Genomic DNA, 22,267 nt, shown 5'->3' with positions numbered 1-22,267 from the left:
ATCTCTAGGACAAACAAAACCCCTTGATCTGATGTTCCAGGTCCTTCATAATGCTCCCCGCCCCCTTCCATTGCTGCTTTTACCACACTGTGGCTCAATAACAGCAATAATACCACTCATTTATTGAGCACTTACTGTGGGCCAGGCAATGTGCCAAACACTTTACCTGCATCTCAAGCAGCCCTGTGAAGTGGCTGGTCAGCTAGCAAGTGGTGGGGCTGGGATTTGAATCCAGGCAGTCTGGCTGTGGACCCCATCCTTGTCATTACTATGACTCTGCCCACCCCCCCCCAGAAAAAAATGAAGAGATTGCCTGACACAATCAATACTCCTGCTTAGATGTAATTATTACTCTTGTATTTATTATTTTATTTTAGTTTTTAATTTTTTATTTTATTTTTGGTTGCGTTCGATCTTCGCTGCTGCACTCAGGGTTTCTCTAGTTGTGGCGAGCGGAGGCTACTCTTCGTTGTGGTGCGCGGGTTTCTCATTGCAGTGGCTTCTCTTGTTGCGGAGCACAGGCTCTAAGCGCACAGGCTTCAATAGTTGTGGCATGTGGGCTCAGTAGTTGTGGCTTGCGGGCTCTAGAGCACAGGCTCAGTAGTTGTGGCACATGGGCTTAGTTGCTCCGTGACATGTGGGATCTTCCTGGACCAGGGATCGAACCCATGTCCCCTGCATTGGCAGGTGGATCCTTAACCATTGCACCACCAGGGAAGTCCCACACTCTTGTATTTAATCATATGAAATTTTTTGTGCTCCATCAGAGTCCTACAGCTCTGATTTTGAATCCTGGCTGTGACTGTAGAAATGTCAGAACTGGGTGGCTGCTGCCATATGAGGACAGAAGGTGGGGATCATGAAGCAAGGCCCCTGACAGGTACACATGAGGGACAGGGCTCCCAGCCTCTGGTCAACACTGGCTGGCCATCCAGCTTGGTGCTCCCTGCAGTGAGGGGTGGTTTCTCCCTCTCAGAACCTCAGTTTTCCCAGGTACACAGCCAGGGTGGAGCAGTCTGAGCTACTTGACCTCTTTCATATCACAACCCCGCTTTGACAATTTAATGAGAGATACAAACCCTAGAAAAATGCGTAGAGATGAAAAAATTGCATACACTTTGGGCGGGTCACGGACCCCACCCAGAACCCATAAACTCCAGGTGCAGCTGTTGGGAGGCAGTGTGGGGCACTGTTCAGGCCCCTGGGCTCTGGGGGCAGAGAGTCCTGGGTTCAGATTCTGACTCCCCCAGGCACTAGCTCTGTGACCTCAGTCCTCTTAACAAAGTAGGTAATTACACTCATCTCACGTGCTGTTGTGAGAACCAACTGAGACACTGCAGAAAAGGCTTCAGCCAGGCCCAGCACCATGGTGAGCAATCAGAAAGGGACTCCCAATATTTAAGGAAATATTTCTCCAAGGGTGACCCATGGACCACCTGGATCAGAATCCCATGGCGGGACTTGTTTAAAATGCACGTTCCTGGACTTCTTGCCCAGAAAATCTGATTCTTCAGGTCTGGGATGGCGGCTAGGAGTATGCATTTTAAACCAGTCTCTGCCTCCCAATTCTACTGGGAGTTAGTCTGAGAAGCACTGTGCTTTTCCCACCTCTACAGTCCAGGTCCTGGAAAGAGACTAAGTTTCCGGTAGGCTGGGAAGAGCAGAAAACAGGTGCAGGGATGGTGCAAGGGACGCCTCTGAGCGTCCTTCGGGGGCCCCCCTCCAGGGATGAGCAGAACCCGGGCTACCCCACCCCGTACCCTTCAGTGGGTCTTGGTGGTGCCTCTAGCTGCCCCCGATGTGAGGACCGACGCCCTCCAGGCCAGGCGACATGGGGAGGGGCGACAGGGCCTCTGGGGAGCAGAAAGGAAAGTGAAACCTCCTGCCCAGCCTTTCGCTTTCGCCGCCTCCACTCGCCGTCCAGGTGGCCCCCGCGATCCCCTGTCGCGCTGGGGTCTGGCCGCCGCGCTCCCCAGACCTGGTCCCCGGAGCACTGTGTCCCCGATGGCCGGCGACCAATGGCGGAGGGACGAAGGGAGGGTTCCCGACAGCAGGCGACTCATGGCGGGGGCCGGGGGTCCCCTGCGTCTCCGCGACTGGCTGGTGGCGCAGATCGAGAGCGGGCGCTACGCTGGGCTGCGCTGGGAGGACGCGGGCAAGACCCTCTTCCGCATCCCCTGGAAGCACGCAGCCAAGCAGGGCTACCAGGCGCAGCAGGACGCGGCGCTCTTCAGGGTAAGGATGCGCGGGCCGGGGGCCGCCAGCCCGGCCCGGGAGGGCTCTGCGCTCACACTGTCGCAGAGTCCGGAACCGACCCGACACGCTGTCACCTCGGGCCACAGGTTCACCCCTTAACTTCAGTTGTCTCTAGGTTGAGGGTAGTGTTCTGTATACATGGGAGACCCTCCCACACCCTCTTAAAAGAGAATCAGACAAGGGCTGCATAACCTGCACCATCCCCACGCCTCAGGGGACCTCTCCTCCCTCTCCTTGAGGAAATTAGATGCCACCGCCACCATGGAAATTCCCTCCACTTCCCACCCGTAAACTGTTAACCCCAGCAGCTTCGGGGACATTTTCTGTGCTTTCCAACACCAGCCCTTCTCAGGGACCTCCTCCAGGGATGCCCTCCCTTTCCTTAGACACCATTAACTTCCTCCAAACTGGCTCTTTCCCACCAAGATTGAAACTGGAATCTCTCCTGTGAGCAAAAAGCAACCAACCGCATCCCAGGCCACCGCCACCATCCCAAACACCACGTCTCCAGCTCCTGCTTCTCTGGCCTCCCCTCTCCTTTCACAGGGTGAAGCACCTAGAAAGGGTCTTCTGGACATCAACGCCCTCACTCATAAACCCCTCCCCCCCCCCAGCCCACAGTGTGATTCCTCTCCCTCCTGCTAACGTCTCTAATTTTGCCAAATCCAAGGATGCCATTACTATCATCTTCTTGGACCCCTGGGTGGGTTTGTATCTAGTGGACCCTCCCTTCTTGAAACAGTCTCACTTGGTTTCCAGGATCTGTGTCCCCTCCCCACTCCAACCCTGACCTGTTTTCCTCCTACCTTCCTGGACCCCGCTTCTCAGCCTCCATCCCTTCTTCTCCTCTTTTGGGGCTCTCAGCACTCTCTCCTGGACCTCTCTCCTCACGTCCCACTCTCCCCTTCCACGGCCTCAGTGTGGAGCCCAGCATTTCCCAGCCTCCCAGCCAAGCCCCAAGCCTGCTGGTCTGACAGCCCAGACCTCTCAGACTCAGCACCTCCTTAATAGCACACTCATCAGCTCCCTCCTACAAACGTCTGTATTTCCCAAAATGGAAGATGGCACGGATCGCCACCTAGACCCCAGAGCTGGGCACCTGAACCCTGGCCGCTCCCCTCTCCTGCAATCTCATTCTAATCCATTTCCAAGGCCTTCGGCTCTTACTGCAGAACTGCTCTTTCATCCGTCTACGTGGACCTGTTCCCACCATCTCTCACCAGGATAACTGAATGCCCTGCTTTCCCATCCCTCAGCTCTCCCCTCAGTCCTCCAGAGGTATATTTCTAAATGTAAATCTTGCCTTGGCACTCTCCTACTCAGAGTCCTTCCGTGGCTCCCCATTGCTCTTGTGATAAAGTCCCAACTCCTTACCAAGACCTCAAAGCCCTGCATGAACTGCTCCTCCCTGGCCTCTGTCCGTCTCTCTCCACTCCTTCCCCAACCTTAGACCCAGCCAGACAGTTCCCTTCAGTCTCCAAATGCTTCCTGTCTCTCTCACCGTGAGAACTTTGTACATTCTGTTCCCCCTGCCTGGAACACCCTTTCTTCTTCACTTTCACTGGCCAACTCCCATCATGCTCAGGTTAAACATCTCTTACTAAAGACAAGCCTTCCCTGATGCATTCATTTGCTTAATGCATTTATGAAGCTCTCAGTGCTTCTCCCAAGTCGTCCCTGATTCCTTCTGCTTCCTCCATGGAACCGCTTTCCCTATGAATTATAAGTGCCTTGTATGAGTCTGCCTCCTCCAGCTGCCCGTGGGTGGTGACCTTGAGCGCAGTGCCTGGCCCACAGAGGACTGGTTCAGGAAGTGTTGAACAGGTGGTTACCTGGCCTGCCCCTTAAGGCTATGTGCCGTTCAGAAGCGGGAGATTCTGGGGACGGGCCCTCCCTGTCCCTCTTTGGCACTGCTTTAACCCATCCCTCAACCCACCACTGACACACACACGTGACTCCCTGGCTTCAGGCCCTCCTGGTGCCTCAAAGTCCACGGGATAAAGCTTGGCCTTCGAGGACATTCATGATCCAGCTTCAACCTGTCTTCTTCCTTAATTCCTCTTCCCCTTCCCCCCACCACATACAGTTGGTCCTCATTATTCACAGATTCCATATTTACAAATTCTCTGACTCGCTAAAATTATATGTAATCTCAAAATTGATATTCAAGGCACTTTTGCAGCCATTCACAGACATGCACAGGATGGCAAAAAAAAAAATTGTCACCAACATGCATGTTCCCAGCTGAGGTTGAGCAAGGTGACAACTCTAGTTTCAGCTCTTCTACTGTAAACAGGTGTCCTTTCGCAGACAATATTTAGTCCACGTTTTTAATATTTTTGTGCTTTTTGTTGGTGATTTCACTGTTTAAAATGACCCCCAAGCTTACACAGTTTTGAAGCGCTGTCAGTATTCCTGAGCACAGGAAGGCTGTGACGTCTGTAAGTTTCTTTCAGACGTGAGTTACAGGGTTGTTGGCCATGAGTTCACTGTTAATGAATGAACAGTTTATATTAAATAAGGTGTCCTTCAACAGAAACGCTCATAGAACAAGGTTATGTATTGACCCGCTGATGAAAATGGGGTGACCAGAGGCGCGCAGGAACCTAGCCTTGTATTTCCCTTAGGAGTGATGGTTCAGTGTTTGCTAACTCAGTGGTTGTGTAAATTTTATAGAACACAACTACCAGGAATAACAAGAATCAACAGTACACATACCCTCAGACACGCACACCAGCTCCAGTCACACCAGGCTGCCCACTGTCCCCTGCGCGTCACGCGCTTCCGTGCCTTTGCTCGAGCTGTTCCCCCTGCCAGGAACGTCACGCCACCTGGCAACGTCCTATTTATCCTTCGAGGCCCAATTTGATTCATTCAACAAATACTTATTGAGCATCTCCTGTGTGCCAGGCACCACTTTAAATGCTTAGGGGCACAGCAGTGTCCCCAAAGATCCCTCTCTCATCATGGTGACAACACCCTGTGCCTTGAGCCTAGGTTACCTTTGAGTTAGAGCATCCTTAACGTAATGAATAAGTACTGCAATAAATAAGCAGCGTGTGCCAGGTGCTGTGCTAAGCACATTACATAGACCGCTCATCTTACACGTGCGACAACCAGGTGAGGTCAGGTATTATTGGCACAGTTTACAGACAGCAAAATCAAGCCTTAAAGGTCTCACCACTGGCAAGAGACACCAACAAAGGAACTGTGGCTTTTCAGTCTGGTGTCCCACTAAGCCTGGGATCTCCTCCAAGAGCAATGACTGAGTGTGATTTATCCATTAAATCCCCCGCCCCCCATCCCTGAAAGTGAGCAATGCGAACAAGACATCTCCTACTGTCCTCCTCTTTGACTACTGTGCTCCAGCCTCACTAGCCTTCCTTGAATCTCTCCCCAGGACCTCTGCACTTGCTGTTCCTTCTACCTAGTACGGCCTTCCCCCAGATCTTTGTCCGACTCCATCCTTCTTTTCAATCAGGCTTCAGCCCAAATGCCACTTCCTCTGCGAGGCCTTTTCTGATCACCCTCTCTAAAGCGGCCCCTCATATTTATTTATTTATTTAGTCCCTCTACCACAACAGTCATTCTAATGTGTTTAATGAGTATCTTTGGTTTGTATGTTTTCTTGCAAAGTGGGCATTGCTGTTTCGTGTGTATTCTTACCTTATATACATCATAATTGTGTCATAGATCTCATTCTGTGTCTTACTTTTATTTCACTCAAGGTCATGCTCTGAAGATCTATTCTTGTTCTCTGTCCATCTAATTTGTTTCTAGATGCTGCCTAGAACTCTCCAGTGGGCATCTATTACATGCACTCCCCCACCTACTTTCCCAGGGATGGACACAAGTTTGCTTTCCAGACCACAAATAACGCTGCAGTGGATCCTTGCCCTGGTCCCCTCGTGAGCCTCTGTGAGAATTCCTTTGGAATTGGCATTTCTGCTCACAGGGTATGCTTATACTTAATTGGACTAGGCATGCCTGATTGCCCTCCAGAGACTCTGCTCCCATTCCATGCCCACCAACTGTGTCCACATCCCAACCAACTACTGGCTTATCCAACTGGCTAAATTTTGTAAGCTTACAGGTGATATCTCATACTTTTATTTGCATTTCTCTGGCACTAATGAGTTTCAGTACCTTCTCCTATGCTCATGGGATTCTGGTTTCCTCTTCTGTAAACCACCCATCCTTGTCCTTTGATAAGAATATTTCTTTAGGGGATGCTTTCTGTTTCTTACTGATTTGCAGAAGTTCCTGTATGTTCTAGATCTTAGCCCCTTGCTGATTTCAGACATTGCAATGTTTTTGCCTTATGGTTCATGCCTTTAAAATTTTGGTTAAGAAGGATTCTCTGCCCCAGAAGATTTTCTTCTACATTCTTTCCTATTAAGTTTATAGTCTTACCTCCTACTTTTGGTTTTTTAATCATCTGGAGACCACTTTGTTTGTGGCAATAGGTAAGGATTCAGTTTTATGGCTCTCCAGATAGCAAGTCACTGCCAGCATTTTATATCCCATCGTATTATTTTTTTTATTTATCACAATCCATAATTTGGAATATAGTTATTTCCTTTCAGCTGTTTGCGGCTGCCTTCTCCCATGAGACTTGAGTTCCTTGAGAACAGGGACCATGTATGTCTTGTTGTTCCCCATTTAGTCCTTAACTTGGGCCTGGCACACAGCAGGAGCTCAAGGAATATGTGTTGGATGGAGGGAGGGAGGAAGAGAAGGAAGGAGGGAGGGGCCGAGGGACAGAGGGAGAGAGAGAGAAGGGTGGGAGGCAAGGCAGCCCTCATCCCTTTCCACGGCACCATCCCCATCTCCCACGCTATTCCTCCCCCAATGCCCCTGCTCACCCCCAGGCCTGGGCCATATACAAGGGCAAGCACCTAGAGGGCGTTGACAAGGAGGACCCCTCCACCTGGAAGACGCGGCTCCGCTGTGCCCTCAACAACAGCGCTGACTTCTGTGAGGTGCGCTCGCTCAACCAGCTGGACATCTCCAACCCCTACAAGGTCTATCGGCTCCTGTCTGCCGGTGCCCACAACCCAGGTACCATCCTGTCCCTGGAGGTAGCAGCTGAGGATGGCTCTCTGGGCAATAAGGACCTCACATTGCCCATCTGTAAAATGGGAAATGGTGGGCTTATTGAGCTTAAATAAGCTCATGGGCTGGTAAACCTAGAAGGACCTTACAGTTTATCTCCCCATTCGAAAAGGAGGAAACTGAGCCCAGAGAGAGGTGGGCCTTGCCTGAGATCATGCAGTGAGCTGGGTTACTCTGGTCTGGGCTCACCTCAGACAAGGTTGGGGGGTTCCCCTTGGGGCCCAGGAAACCACAGACTATTTCTTCCTTCATCCAGTTACCAGGGCTTGTGCCCCCTGTAAAGAGGAGGGCATTCTTCATAGCCAGCAGGTGCCCCCTGGAGAAGTGACAGAGCCGGCCTGCAAGACAGAAGAGCAGGTCAGTGAGTCCTTCCAGCCCCTACAGCCTTGCTAGCCCAGGCACCTCGCACCCATACCACCCCCTGTATAATCTCCAGCGCATTCATCTCATCCTCTCCATCAGCTCCTGCCCATCTCTGTTCCCATCCATCAGCTCTACTTCCTGCCTCTACTCTATCTCTGCCATCATTTTCATCTCCTTCATTCTATTCTCCTTGACTCCATCATTTGTCCCATCGTCTCCACCATCTTCACCTCCATCTCTCTGTCTGCGCCAGCCCTATTTTCTCCCATTTCAGCCCCTCTTCCCTGTCATCATGGGATCAATCACTCTGTCCCCACTCATCCCATCAGATCCAGTTCCATCACTGTATTCCCTTCACCTGCATCACTTCTAGCTCTCATTGTTGCCATCACCCCTATCATCTCTATCTCCATCACTGTCTGTATCACTCTTACTCCACCCCATCACCTCTCCCCCGTCATCTGCGGTTCATTCCTCTGTTCCCATCATCTCCCCATTAGCCTGGTTCATTCCACTGTCCCAAGTGTCCCCATTCCATTGCTCTATCACCCCATTTCTATCACCCCATCTCCTCATTCACTGCTAGCACTTTTCTCTCCCTATCACAATGAGCTTCACCTCCAAAAACCCCATCAACTCTCTCTCTTTAACTCTACGGGGTAAACTTCAAAGTCCCTATCAAGCCCGGCTGGCTTTCAGTCTGTCCAGACCTCCCCCTGCCCCAGTTTAGACTGTCTGGGAGCTCCTGTGGCCCACAGGTCTCCTCTTCCACCCTCACGACCCTTTCTCCCGATGCTCAGGTTGGCTCCAGATTAGTCACAGAGGATAAAGACAAGAAGCAGCCCCCCAGGCTGGCCTCCCTGCCCTCAGGCCCTTTGGCTGGCCACAGTAAGGACTGGGTCTCCTCACCCACCCCTGCCTCCTCCCCGGCCTCTTCCAGGACCTTGATCTAGGGGTCGAGGGACCCAGGGTGAGGCGATGCCTTACTGCTTCCCCTCCTTCTCCAGGGTACCAGGCTCAGGATCCTGCTCACCCCTGGGGCCCCTTGCCTTCTGAGGACTTCAGCAACCCTGGTAAGGAATCCGAAGGCCCTCTCCCCTGACCGCTGTGCAGAACTGGGGAGGACCTAGGGTTGGTGCCGAATAGCCTCTGTCTCCCACCCAAAGCACCCAGCCCAGACTCCAGATAACAACAGCTAACATTTGTTGAGGGCTTAGCTTATACCAGGCATCCTTCTAAGTCTCCCCACAGCCCTGTGAGATAGATACTGCCATTCTCCCCATTTTACAGATGCAGAAACCAGACACAGAGGTTAAGAACCCTGCCCAAGGTCACACAGTTAGTAACCCTGGGAAAGTTACTATCAGATCACAGCTCCTAAGGGGCAGTGAGAGATTAGAACCCAAGGGCCTGGCTGTAGAGCCACAGCCCTAACCACTGAGCATACTGCTAGCTCTTCATATGGGAGGCTGCTGTTTTGTTGTTGTTGTTGCTATTATTATGATGATTATTATTTCTACCGGCATTAAAAATATTTACCGGGAAGAAACTCCTAGAATCCCAGAAATTTGGGCTGGGAGGGCGTCGGTGTCATGCCCCCATTGTACTGATGGCCCCAGACCCTATGCTTTTGAAGCTCAACTACCAGTTTGTTTATACTGGAAGCTGCTATTATTTACTACCACCACTACTACTAGAATTACTATTATTACTTATCGGGAGGGAGTGTCAAAAATTCCCAAGGTGGCGGCCGGGTGACCTCTGGGTTCCCTGCCCTGTTGTGAGGGGAGGGGGAGCCGGCGCCGCCAACGCCGGGCGCGCGTCCCCTCCCTCTCCCGCAGATTTTTGGCTGCACGTGCGACTCTTCTATGGCGCGGAGCTGGTGCGCGAAGCCACAGCGCGCGCGGCCGAGGGCTGCAGCCTGAGTCCGCGCGCAGCCGCCGCTGCCGCCGAGCTCCTGCTGGGGTCGCCGCCGCGCGTCGCGCAGGTTCGTTTCCCGGAGCCGCCGCCCGGCGCCCGCGTCCTGCGGCGCCTGCTGCCCCACCTGGAGCGCGGAGTGCTGCTCTGGGTGGCTCCCGAGGGCGTCTTCGCCAAGCGCCTGTGCCAGGGCCGTGTGTACTGGCGCGGCCCGCTCGCCCCGCACCGCGCGCGGCCCAACAAACTGGAGCGAGAGCGCACCTGCCAGCTCCTCGACACGCGCAGCTTCCTCGCGGGTAAGAGCGCGACAGCGGGGCCGCTGGCGGCGCGGGGCGGAGTGGCCGGGCACTGGGGTCGGCAAAGGAACTCGGACAGAGGAGAGTGGGCACACGAGATGTGCGCGCGGGGCGATGGACTTGACGATGCTGGGCTGGAGTAGGAATGGAAACAAAGGACATGACGCAGAAGCACCGGGGGTGAGAACGAATATGGGCATCGGGAGGGCTGGGCACAGATTAGACATAGGCGTATGGGAGGTGTAGGCACGAGGCAGGCTGGGGCACTGGGTGTGGGACATAAGCATAGGACTTGGGCACGTGTTGTCATAGGGCGTTATGCATAGGGTGGGCATCGGGGGCACTGAACACAAGATAGATATAGGTGAGTGGCAGTGGGCATGGGGTGGGCATAAAGGCATGATAGTGAGCATAGGGCACGAGGCACGGGGCATGAAACCTAGAAGTGGGAGCAGATGTGGGACTTGAGGCAGGTGTGGGGACGTGGAAGTGGGCATAGGGCATGGGCACACAATGGGGATGTGGGCTTACGGGACGTGTGCATAGGATGTGAGCACAAGGTGGGCACCAGGTGGGACGCCCCATCTTGGCCCAGACCCCACAGTCTCGGTGCCCGTAGAACTGAGAGCCCACCTGCATCATGGTCGCCAGGAGCCCGAGTACCAGATCCGGCTGTGCTTTGGCGAGGAGTACCCGGGGCCCCCAGACCAGCCTGAGGAGCGTCTCATTATGGCCCATGTGAGTCACCTCCCACTCCAGCGGAGAACCGCACCCTCCAGCCTCCCCGAACGGCCTCTCACTGCTCCCTCCAGTCCCAGCTCCGCTCCGGACCTGCCTTATCTGATCTAGAACACCTTGCGTGTAAAATGCATGTGGAGAGGAGCTGTCACTTCCGCCCCCCCCCCCGACCCCAACAAAGGGTGTGGGTAAAGGGGAAGGTTGGCTCATTGCCCCACCCCCACCCCCACCCCGCAGGTGGAGCCAGTCTTCGCGCGGGAGCTCCTCCTACACTCGAAGCTCCACGGCCAGGTGCCTCGGTGGCGCGTTCCCAGCCCCGCATCCCCGACAGCGTCACTCACCTGCTGACACAGCTGAGTCAGCCCTGAGCGGTTGTTTCCCCCTCCCGTACCCTCTACAGCAGTCCCCACAGGGTGCAGATCCCACCTCAGCCCTGCCCTAGCTGAGCCAGGGGACTTTAGGTCTCGCCTCACTTATCGCCCAGGTAGGTTGAGACAGCGGAAGCCAGTCACGGCCTTCAACCTCTCAGCCAATGAGATGGAGCCCCCGGAACCCAGGAAGGAGGCGTGTAAGCGGACAGCCGGGCAGCTGGGCCTGGGGCATCAGGCTTGGGAACTAAACTCGACCTTGAGGTTCCAGAAATAGCAATTAGGTCAGAAACAAGACTTCATCTTTTTGTGAAGAGCCGGACATGCCCATAGCGGTTTACCTAAAGCAGACCTTACCTGCAATTGATCCATTATAAGGTTTGCTTAAAGCTGAGTTTACTGGGAGTTCCCTGGTGGTTAGGACTCTGTGCTTCCACTGCTGGGGGCCCAGGTTTGAGGGATCCCTCGTGGGGGAACTAAGATCCCACAAGCCACCAGGTGCAGCCAAAAAGAAAAGGGGCTGAGTTTACCAATAAGATCCTCCGCATAGATTAGACTGAAGCCCAACCAGTAACAGAATTGCCCCACCTCTGAGGGGCTGTGAGTTTCCAGACCCTCCTTTCACCTGCCACAAGTCTCTCTTCTTTTGGGGTGGGTGGGGATTGTGAGGGGAGGGGGTCCCAAAACAGAGGACTTAGCCTGAACCTGGGGCTTTAAATGCTAACCACTGAACCACCGCCAGTAGATACTGTCTTTGGAGAAACTGAGGCAGGCCTAGGACAGAAGCCAAAGTGGGAGCCAGGAGTCCAGCCCCTGCCCAAGCCCCCCCAATCTTTGCAAACTGTAAGTTGTAGGGAGTCCTTGAGAATTGGGAGGGAGCCCTCTCCACCATGAAAGCAGTGACCCTGCCTTGTCAGTAAAGTCACTGTTTTCTACCCCAGATATCAGACCTTTTACCTTTTCTGATTTCTGACTTTATTTATAGGAATTCTCTTACAGATGGCAGCATAATAAATCTTTTAGTGATACATTAATAAGCCACTTTTATGGGGGAAACCTGTATGATTCAATAAAGGGCAGAATCAGTCTTAAAATTCATTCAACGAATGTTTATTGAGCACCTACTCTGTTCCAGGCAGATACTGGACACTTGGGATAGAACAAAGCATGGTTCCCTATTCCCTTGGGGGTCACAGCCAGTTTTCCAGTGGGGGCCCAGTGACAGTCCTCTACCCCTGCCCCTCACGGAAGGAGTAGTGTTAAGGAGTTACGGAATTCTGGGTTGAAATCACAGCTTTGTCACTGACTAGCTGTGCCACCTCAGGCAAGTCACTTAACTTCTCTGAACCTCACATTCCTCATCTACTCAAGAGAAGCTATTAAGGCCTCTGGAGCAGAGTTGGTCTGAGAAGTAAATGTCGAGAGGGGAGGGGAGCTGGCCTGGCATGGAGAGTGGCACACAGTTGGGTACCGATGACTTGGTTACTTGTGGGTGGGAGAGTGTGGAGGAGGTTGCCCCATCCTTCAGAAGGCTTGACTGTTCTGGGCTTCGCTGTACCCTCGGCCCAAGGCTGCAGCTATCGGGGAGCCTCAGCTCAGGGTGACAGTCCTCGTCATGCCCAAGCCCCTACTCTGTACCAGGCTCTCAAAGGGCACTGGATTCAGTGTAAGGGAGCCCGTTGCCTCTCCACCACAGCCCGGACAGCTGCAGAGTCTTCAGCTCCATTTTAGAGATGGGAAATGAAGGCTCAGCCAGGGTCTTGGTTGAGAGCCTCTTGGGAGGGTGGATGGCTCTGTCCAGATGTCTGTCCTCCCCACACTAGTCACTAGAGGGCGCCAGGGCTCAGCAAACGGGGTTGGGCCGGCCCTCGTCCCCACCCTAGGTGCCCCACCCCTCGTGGACCCCAGAGCTAGGAGGGCAGGGAATAGTGTGACCTCGAGCGCTCTGCACTGTGGGGAGAAGAAAGTAGACCCCAGGCCTGGGAGGAGGAAGAGAAAAGAAAGGGGGAACCAGAGGTGGGGACTCGAGAGGCCCCTGAGGCTTTTCTCACAGGAACTCCCTGTTCTCCAGTTCAAACACAGATGCTACCTCTCTCCTCTCTCATTAATGTGTGTGTGTGTGTGTGTGTGTGTGTGTGTGTGTGTGTGTGTGTGTATTCCTCTTCCTCTCTGTGGATTCCTTTCTCTCTCTCATTCAGTGATTCTTTTTCTGTACTCTGTGTGCACGTGTGCATGTGCGTGGGGCTGGCTCTCTGTGTGTCTCCCTGTTTTCTGTCTCTTTCTGCTCTTTGTCTCTCTTTAAGTCTCTGCCTCTATCTTCTCTGTATGTTCCTGTCTTCCTCTTATTATGCCCTTACCTCTCTTTGTCTCTGTCTCTCTGTCTCTTTTCACTCTCTCTTTCCATCTCGGCCTCTATCTCTCTTTGTTTCGTCTCTGTCTCGCTCAGTTTCACATCCTGTCCCTCCTCAGCCACCACCAGCCAGCACATGTGGGCTAAGGGTCTCAGTCCCTTCCCTCCTGTCTCCTCACCCCTGGCAGCTGCTCACGGCTTCCCAATCCTGGCCTCTCCTGCCCGCCCCTCTTGGGCCTTGTGGGAGGGGGGCGAGGGAAGAAGGGAGGGCAGCCTGGCGGGCCCACCCCTTTTTGCCTTTCCAGGCTGGGAGGCTGGGCCAGTGGGCCTTTTAACCAGCCTGGGCAGGCTGTGCCGGACACCAGCCCTGGACACCGTGCCTGGCCCCCGTGGTTCCGGCAGCCGCCAGCCTGGCCAGCCCGGTCAGCATGCAGCAGCAGCCCCCACCCGGGCCCCTGGCCCCTGCGGCCGAGCCGACCAAGCCCCCCTACAGCTACATCGCCCTGATTGCCATGGCCATCCAGAGCTCACCGGGGCAGCGGGCCACGCTCAGTGGCATCTACCGCTACATCATGGGCCGCTTCGCCTTCTACCGCCACAACCGGCCCGGCTGGCAGAACAGCATCCGCCACAACCTGTCCCTCAACGAGTGCTTTGTCAAGGTGCCCCGTGATGATCGCAAACCGGGCAAGGGCAGCTACTGGACGCTGGACCCCGACTGCCATGACATGTTCGAGCACGGCAGCTTCCTGCGCCGACGCCGGCGCTTCACCCGACGGGCAGGCGCCGAGGGAGCCAAGGGCCCCGCCAAGGTGCGCCGCAGACCCCTCCGAGCCACCAGCCAGGACCTAGGAGCCCCCGACGCTGCGACTGGCATGCAATGCCCGTTCCCACTGGAGCCGCCAGAGCCCAAGGGCCTAAGCTTTGGGGGTCTGGTGGGGGCCTTGCCAGCCAGTGTGTGCCCGGCCACCACCAATGCCAGGCCTCGGCCACCCTCGGAGCCCAAGGAGATGCCCACGCCCAAGCCTGCAGGTCCAGGGGAGCTCCCCGTAGCCACCTCATCTTCCCCGAGCCCCGCATTTGGCTTTCCTGCCAGCTTCTCTGAGGCTGAGGGGTTTAGCAAGGCCCCTGCCCCCATCTTGACCTCCGAGGCCACCATCGGGGGCAGCTACCAGTGCCGGCTGCAGGCGCTGAATTTCTGCATGGGGACTGATCCTGGCCTTGAGCACCTCTTGGCCTCAGCAGCCCCCTCCCCTGCACCACCCACCCCTCCAGCCTCTCTCCGGGCCCCGCTGCCCCTGCCAGCAGACCCCAAGGAACCCTGGGTTGCAGGCAGCTTCCCTGTCCAGGGAAGCTCCGGCTACCCACTGGGGCTGACCTCCTGCCTATACCGGACGCCAGGAATGTTCTTCTTTGAGTGAAGCCAGCCGGCCTCAGGCAGTCCCTGCAGAGACTCTGCCAGCTACGCCCTCCAGGTTGAGCCTGACTCTAGGATCTGGGGAGCTCTCAAAGGACGCGGGCCTGGCAAGCCCACAACAGCCGGGACAGGAAGCCAAGACTGGCGTGGTGAACACTCAGCCAGCGCCCAGGGTCTCTGGACAGACTTGGGGGTGAGGGGAAGCAGGGCTCCCTTGGGATTTACTCTATGGCTCTCAGGGCCAATAAAGCCAGTGTGATGATGAGGGTCAGTTTGCTGGATGGTTGGGGACTGAGGGCCAGGACACCTGGCTCCGTGGGGGGCGTATGGTTGTGGGGTGGTATGGCAGGGACGGGGGACCCCAGATAGGAATGTCCCACATGAGGCTTTCTCCTGCTGGGGACCTTCTCAGGGAGTTTCCCAGGAAGGCCGAGGAAGTGGGAGCAGGGAGTGGGAGAGAGAGAGGAGGGATGCAACCAGGAGAGACACCAGGCAGGAGTGAGGCTGGGCTGGACCAAGGGGCTGATTCTCCAGCCCCAAACTCTGTGACAGCACCTCACATTGCGAGCAGCCACAATACCTGTGACCATCTGTGGCAGTTATCCTGTCCTGGGCTCGTGTATATCCTTTCAACGAATCCTGGGTGGTACGGAATGTTACCTCCATTTAACAGTGGTGGAAACTGAGACTCAAAGAAGTTGGGGCTCACTAGCTCCGGCTCCAAATGACCAATGAGTGGCAGAGAGGAAATCAAAACCAGGTCTGTGTGGCTCTGCCCCCCTGCCCCTACCTGCAGTTTGCGTGAGGATGCAGCGTGGCCCACAGGGTGACCCCCGCCAGAGGGAGGCGGGCTTTTTTTGAATCCTGGCATGCCAGGGTTCAAAAGCCACCCCTCACCCCTTGCACAGACAGGGAACCCAAGGTTCAAAAGGCAGGCACACTTCCCTTGTCTGGATTTCCGGCGTGACTGGGAGAACTCTCCGAGCCCCCAGCTCTCTGAGGTCTCCTGGTGACGCTGAGAAAGAATTTCCCTCATGGGGGGAGGCGGTGGCTACCCTGGGTACAGATTAGAAGAGACTGAGCCTTGACCTTTGGCCTTCTGTAGCTGCCCCCTTGGGTAGAAGCAGGAGAAGTGGGTATAGTCGTGGTCCCCATCAGAGGAACAACTTAGGGACCTGAAACCTCACTGTCCCCATACCCTCCAACACCAGACTTGCTGAGGCAGATGGCTTTCTTCCGGAACTTCAGTCCCCCCACCTGGATCATGGGTATAGGGAGAGAAGAGGGGCCAAGGATACTTTCTGGTCTTTGCTGGAGGGTCTTATGTCCCATGAGGTGATGCTCAGGTGGCTGGAGACCCCTTTGCTGGGCAGGCAGCCCTGTCCCCTCCAAAACATCCCCCTCGGGCAGGCGGCCACGCTGGCTTCAGTCTCTGTGGCTCCCTCCTCCCTCCGCAGGTCCCCTGGGGCCTGGGAGGAAGTGAGCCCGGCTGGACAGCCCCAACTGTCTGGTTCCCACAGACTCCAGAGCCGGGGTGGAGGGGGCACCTGCAGGGTGCGGGCTCAGTGCGGCCAGAAGGGGGTGGAAGAATGCCCGGCCAGCTGTGCGGACCCTCCCTAGCGTGTGTGCCGGACCCCAGCCTGGAACCCATGGAGCAATGGGGGGAGGGAAAGAGGGTCTGTCCTGTCGCATTCAGGCGGCCTCGTGGCTGAAAGGGGAGGGGACAGAGGCCTGCGAGAGCAGGGCACGGGTGAGGAGAGGTTCGCACCACCGTGTGTGCCTGAGTGGGTCAGTACGTCTCCGTGTGTACATGAGTGTGTGTGTGTGTGATGCGCAGAGACAGTTACGGAGACAAGGACAGATTCGGGGGGGGCGGGGGTTCTTTCTCAGCTGGGTCAGGGAAAGAGGCCTCTGCCGGGCACTGTTCCCTGTGGTGCATTCCTGTGGAGACCTGGTGACCCCAGTCCCTTCCCAGCCTGTGTCCTGAGCTTGTAGGAGGATGGGGAGGCTGGCCCGACTCGGGGATCCCAGGCTTCTGCATCCTGCCCCACCCACCCACCCCCCCCCGATGAGGTTGAGCATCTAACTGGGGTGGGAGCCTGGGGGGAAGAAAACTGCCCATGCTCTGAGGTAGGGGAACGTGCAGAGGGATCAAGTGCACACAGAGGCACAGACTTAGCTCTGGGCATGAACCCCCTCCATGTCCCTCTCTGGTCCCTCCAGAGAGTCAAGAAGTGAAGACAGTCCCCTCAGCCCCTAAGCAGGGCCCTGGGCTCAGAGCCTGCCTTGGACTTGCTGTGTGAGCCTGGACCAGTGCCCATCTCTCTGGGCCCTGATTTCACTCCCTTTGTCCAGTGAGGAGGTTGCAGGGTGAGGGGAAAAGGGCAGCCTGACTCTTTGAATCCGGATCCCAGGGAGGGTCTAACCTGGGGGACAGCCTGGAAGGGATCCCATCCCCAGAAATACTGGACCAGGAGGCCCAGACACCATGATCTCATGTTGCCCTCTGCTTGCTGCCCAGCCTGGGGACCCCACCCACTGGGCCTCCTGCCCTCACATTCTTTCCATGACCAACAGACACCCCCTGCCTCTGGCCTGGCCACCCAGGGGTGGACAGTGCTTAGCAGAGATTCCGAATGCCTAAGCTGGGCCGACCCAGAGAAAGCTCCTTGGCACAGATGGAGAGACCAAGGCCAGAGAAGGTAAGTGACATGCCCAAGGTCACACAGCAGGGCAGGAGTACCCCTCTGCTGCCTTAACTGTAGAGCTCTAGGGGACAGGGGCCACCCCATCTGACTCTCCTCCCTGGAGGCTGGTCTGTCTCCAGCAGGCGATCCCAGCCCCCACTCCTCCTCAGCAGGTCGGAGCAAAAGAGGGTGCCGAGGGGCCTTGTAGAGTTAGACTAAATCGAAATCTAAAATTGCAGGATCAGTGGTGTTTCAGAATATTCCAGAGTTTTTAATCACAGCAGCTCAGATTCTTGGAATATCAGAATTAAAAGGGCGTCTCCTGCCTGATTTCTGAATCCCCTCTACACCAAGCAGTTCATATCAGGTGGGGGGGGCGGGTTCCAGGAAAGGGGAGCCTGCTGCTTTCAGAGCCGGCCCCTTCCCGACCAAGTTTGGCAGCTCTGAAGGGCAGTCAGGAAGTTCTTCACCTGCTGGTCCTTTGGTCTCTGCTCTCTCTGCCTCCAGGGAGGCTACCCCCACCCACAGGGCTGGGCCTTCCTCAGCCTCTCCTCCACCCTCCACATCTTATCTCCCTGCGCCTCTCCGCCCACCAGCTTCCTTCCCTGGTTTATGGCATTCCACTGCCCTGAGTTCCAAGCTCCTTCCCACACCCCAGACAGCGCCTGGGCCAGGGTGGGGAGACGCTCTCCCTTGGCGGGGCGGGCACTCTGAGGCCACCACAGAAATGAGGAAGACGGTGGGGGGAGGTTGTGTCGGCCGGCCTGGCATGTCTGCCTACTGGGAGTGTACAAACCCAGGAATCCAGGCCTCAGCCAGAATGTCGCCTCCCGTCACCCCTGAAAGGCCAGGCTCCCAGAGGCAGTAGGTACAGCAGCTAAGAGCAGGGGCTCTGGACTCCAACTGGCTGGCTTCAGATCCCAGCTGTCACTTCCTAGCTGTGTGACCTTGAGCAAGTTGCTTCCCCTCTCTGGGTTTCCCTCATCTAAAACATGTGGACACTAACAGTACTATATCCATGGGATTGTTGTCAGGATTATATGAATTAATACTTGCAAAGTGCTTCGAACAGGGTCTGACACATGGAAACAGCAATTTAAGTGTTTAAGTAAAATAAATATTTCGGCCCTGGGGGCTTGTCTTCTTAACCTGATTTACCCACCAGGAAGGTCTAGCTGCTGTAGAGGTGGGAAGATGCAGGGGGAGGGAAGGTTGTTATATACACAAAGCTTTGGATTCAATTCCTGGCATCTTTACTTCCTTGCTGTGTGACCTCGAGCAAGTAGATTCACTTCTCTGAGTACTAGTTTCTTCATCTGTAAAATGGGGCAATGATTTCAGCCCCCAGGACTGGCATGCGGGAAACCTCACCTTGCACGATATGTGTACAATTCAGTCAACACGAATGCAATGGGACATCTGAAATTAATATAATAGTGTACATCAACTACTGGAACGTGAAACAGCCCCACTGGAGGGCCTTGTACCCTCAGCCCAGTCCTCTCTGCCCATTTGTTGCACACGGCAAAACCTCCTTCCCCACAGGTCCAGACCCCCAGGTGTCTAATCCCCTGTTCCTGCCCTGCTGGTAATTGGGTGGTGACTCAGGGAGGCAGCTGGTGGGGCTGAAGGAAGTGGTTCCAGGCTAAAAACAGACCAGAGTCCCATTTAGTCCCACAGTCCGCCAGAACCCTGCCTGTGGCCCCTGGAAAGGCCAGGGCTGCCTCCGCCAGACCACAGTCCTCTGGTGCCCTGATCTCTCCGGGAGACAGACAGGAGGCTCACCCTCGCGAGCTGAGTTAAGGCAGCTGACTCCTCTGTGAGTGTTTCCACCTCTAGGCCTTTGCACTGGCTGTTCCCTCGGCCTGGAATGCTCACCCCCACTAGCTGACTTCTCAGCCTCCAGAGCCCAAGTTAAACATCACCTCCTCCGAGAAGACAACCCTCACCTCCTTATCTGATTGGATGCCTCTAGATTTTTCTCCACCTCTGCATCCTATTTGTTTCCTCCACTTGGCACCTGTTGCAATGTGGAATTCTGCATCTCTGTGTGCATTCCCTTCTGCTTGTCTCTGCCTTTGTGTCATAAGCCTCTGGGGGCAGGGGCTGGGTCTGCCTTACTCACTTTATCCACTTCCCTAACCCACTGGCTGGCATATAGCAGGCCCTCAATAAAGATTTGCTGAGTGGATAAATGGATAAATCCATTTGCCATGGATTAAATCTCAGAGAACCCGCCCAGGGGCTTCCTGGCTCACTCAGAGCCAAAGGCCAAGTCCTTACAGGCCTGTGTGATCTGGTTTCAGCTGCTCTTGCCCTCTCCGCCCCCACTCCAAGCAGCCTTTGCATTTGCTAGTCCTTCTGCCTGGACTGATCTTCACTCCCTCAAGCCTTTCAGTCTCTGTTCTGAGACTCGCTGACCACCGCATCCCCCATCCACCCCACCAACGCGCTCTAAGTTCATTATTGCTGTCCAGGGTCTGTCTCCCAACAGAAGGAGGCTCCGCCGGGCCAGGGGTTTTTGTCTATTGGTTGCTTGTCCCCAGCACTTAGAACAGTGTCTGGAACAAAGTAGGGGCTGGAGAAATAGTTGTGGAACAAGCATAAGCTGAGCAGCCTGGCCAGGTGCTAGATCTGCACAGCTCATGTCGCTTTTGCATTGACCCTGGGAGGCAAGTACTATTATCCCATTTTACAGACAGGAAACTGAGGCTCAGAGAGGGCAAATAAGTAGATGTGAACCCCATTCTGCCTGACCTGCACCCAGTCTCTCTGTTATCAGCCTGTCTCCCTGGCGGTGTATGAGGTCTGCAGCTCCCACCTCCTGTCCCCACAATCCTCACAGCCCCTCAAGCAGACACGGCCCAACCTCCCTCTGGCCTCCCTGCCTCCAGTCTCTCCCTCACTGACATCCCTGGCTGCAGGGATCCTTCTAAACCACAGATCTGATCATGTTCCTCCTTCGTTCAGAACCCTTCCATGGCCCCCTATGGCCCCAATTCAGCCTGGCATTTGAGACTCCCACCAAATTCTCCAGATTACTTCTTGCTTCCTCATGTGCAAAAGCCCCCTGGGATGCTCCAGGACAAGGTTGTTCTCAGCTCCAAGTCTTTGGAGCTGCCTGGAATACCCCCTCCCCGCAGCACACGCTCTATTTGGAAGAGGCCTGCTCCTTCTTTGCTCTCAGCTTGACTGTCACTCCCACTGGAGAGGAGAGAATAGAAGCTAGTGTCTTCTTCCACACCCTTCCAGCTTCACCATGATCCCCAACCTCCCAACCCTGGGGTTCCAGATGCTGTGAACTCCCTGAAGACCGAGACCATGACTAATTCATCTCCAGGCTCTGGGTTAGGGCCAGGCCCAGAAAAGGGCCTCAAGAAATAGCTGTGAAGTAATTGGATGAGTCTGAAGTCAGGCCACCTGCTTTGCATCCTGACCCCACTATTTACTAGCTGGGACCCCATGGACTTGTCCATCACCTCCCTGTGCCTCAGTTTCCTCATCTGTGAACCGCTGATAAGGAAATACCCACTCATGGGGGGAAATGAAATGACTGCGTACATGGGAATCACTTGGCACTGTGCCTGGTGCTCGGTAAATAACACCCATTAGAGTGAAGGAAGGAACAGGTGTGTGGGCAGCTGCACGAGCGGGCGCTTGGTCCAGGTGGGCACATCCTTCAGGACAGCCCTGGCTGCTTCACACCCTCGGGGCAGCCCTGTCACTGGCTGAATCTTTTCCCACAGCTGCCCTGCTGGGTCCAAGGTGGCCAGTGGAATTCGAGGCCACTGGACGCCGACAGGAAAAGGCAACGTCACCAGCCCTCGTGTAATCCAAACCAGATGCGGCCTCAGACCCATGGGGGTGGTCACTGTGGGCCTGGCCAAGGCCCAGAGGCAGGAAATAGTCTTGGAGGAACGCTCTCTGGGCTGGGACCCGTCGGGAGGAGCTGTCCTGTTGAGGGTGTTAACCCTTCTGAGCCCACAAGCGGGGCCCAGGACAGTGTGCAGGAGCAGCTCGTGGTCCTGGCCCCGTGAGGCACAGAGCCCCTTGCAGGGAAGGTTACAGCATCGGCATTGTGATGGGCGCCGGTCAGGGGGAGCCCACAACACAGGCATGGGGTGGGCAGGGCACACCAAGGAAGGGGCAGGGGATTCTTGCCGCCGGCTGCCCGGGACTGGCAGAACCCCAGACCCAGACCTGGAGCTTTGGTCCTGGCTCTGGCTCCAGCTGGCAGGCCCAAACGAGCATGGATCCACTCCCTCTCTTGGGTGGCTCAGAGGCTGCTGGGAATGGAAGTGCTAGTGCAGGTCATGGGGCTGGGCCCCAGCCTACAGAAAGACTGAGACTCAGTCCCACCCCAGGGGCTGCCACACCAGCTTTCTCCTGGGTGTGCTCTGTGGCCCTGGGGGAGCAAATTTTCCCTGAATTCCCATCATTTCCCAACCATATTGTTGAGTTCATATCCTTTACTTCCAGGGACTAGGGGAGGCCCAAAGGAGGCACCTGATGAATCAAAAAGAGCTTTCTAAGATGTGCTCCCAGGACCAGATAGGGATAGAGGCAGTGGTCAGCCCTGTTCCATGGTTCTGGGTGGGCTTCCTTCCCAGGACATGTTAATTTGCTGTGTGGCCTTGGGCAGCTCACTTTCCCTCTCTGAACCTGTTTCCTCACCTGTGAAATAGGGTGAATGAGCACCCTATCCCATCTCTGGATTGTTACAATGGCCCTCAGAGTGGCAGAGGACAGTGGAGCTGAGG

General features: G+C 55.4%; 2 protein-coding genes across 6 annotated transcripts; both read left to right on the top strand.

Moving 5' to 3' along the window:
• The first annotated feature begins 419 nt into the window (after window positions 1–419).
• LOC137207680 (interferon regulatory factor 4-like) lies at window positions 420–12,151 on the top strand. 5 transcript variants are annotated; one of them, XM_067707779.1, is made up of 8 exons: window positions 420–2,235; window positions 7,128–7,317; window positions 7,628–7,728; window positions 8,535–8,622; window positions 8,742–8,807; window positions 9,576–9,947; window positions 10,599–10,685; window positions 10,923–12,151. In XM_067707779.1, exons 1-7 carry the CDS (start codon window positions 1,729–1,731, stop codon window positions 10,661–10,663), a joined length of 1,389 nt encoding a protein of 462 aa, XP_067563880.1. In that variant the 5' UTR covers window positions 420–1,728; the 3' UTR covers window positions 10,664–10,685; window positions 10,923–12,151. The 5 variants fall into 5 exon arrangements, 4 of the variants coding, with proteins under 4 accessions (XP_067563880.1, XP_067563879.1, XP_067563878.1 ...); XR_010935206.1 differs by having other exon boundaries at window positions 425–2,235; window positions 9,576–10,127; window positions 10,567–10,685; window positions 10,923–10,940; XM_067707776.1 differs by having other exon boundaries at window positions 643–2,235; window positions 10,567–10,685.
• Window positions 11,051–15,085, top strand: FOXS1 (forkhead box S1). Its single transcript, XM_067707790.1, has one exon. The coding sequence runs from the start codon at window positions 13,832–13,834 to the stop codon at window positions 14,822–14,824; it is 993 nt and encodes a 330-aa protein (XP_067563891.1). The 5' UTR covers window positions 11,051–13,831; the 3' UTR covers window positions 14,825–15,085.
• The last annotated feature ends 7,182 nt before the right edge of the window (window positions 15,086–22,267 follow it).

The sequence above is a fragment of the Pseudorca crassidens genome, chromosome 15, assembly GCF_039906515.1.
Source record: "Pseudorca crassidens isolate mPseCra1 chromosome 15, mPseCra1.hap1, whole genome shotgun sequence".
Lineage (NCBI taxonomy): Eukaryota > Metazoa > Chordata > Mammalia > Artiodactyla > Delphinidae > Pseudorca > Pseudorca crassidens.
This window is presented reverse-complemented; position numbering and strand designations above follow the sequence as displayed.

Bases quoted from the DNA above. Each gene is read 5' to 3' on its own strand.
- LOC137207680 (XM_067707776.1), top strand. From the start codon at position 1,729: ATGAGCAGAACCCGGGCTACCCCACCCCGTACCCTTCAGTGGGTCTTG. The intron at 8,808-9,575 runs GTAAGGAATCCG...CCTCTCCCGCAG, and splicing joins TGAGGACTTCAGCAACCCTG to ATTTTTGGCTGCACGTGCGA. The intron at 9,948-10,566 runs GTAAGAGCGCGA...CGGTGCCCGTAG, and splicing joins CACGCGCAGCTTCCTCGCGG to AACTGAGAGCCCACCTGCAT.
- FOXS1 (XM_067707790.1), top strand. From the start codon at position 13,832: ATGCAGCAGCAGCCCCCACCCGGGCCCCTGGCCCCTGCGGCCGAGCCG.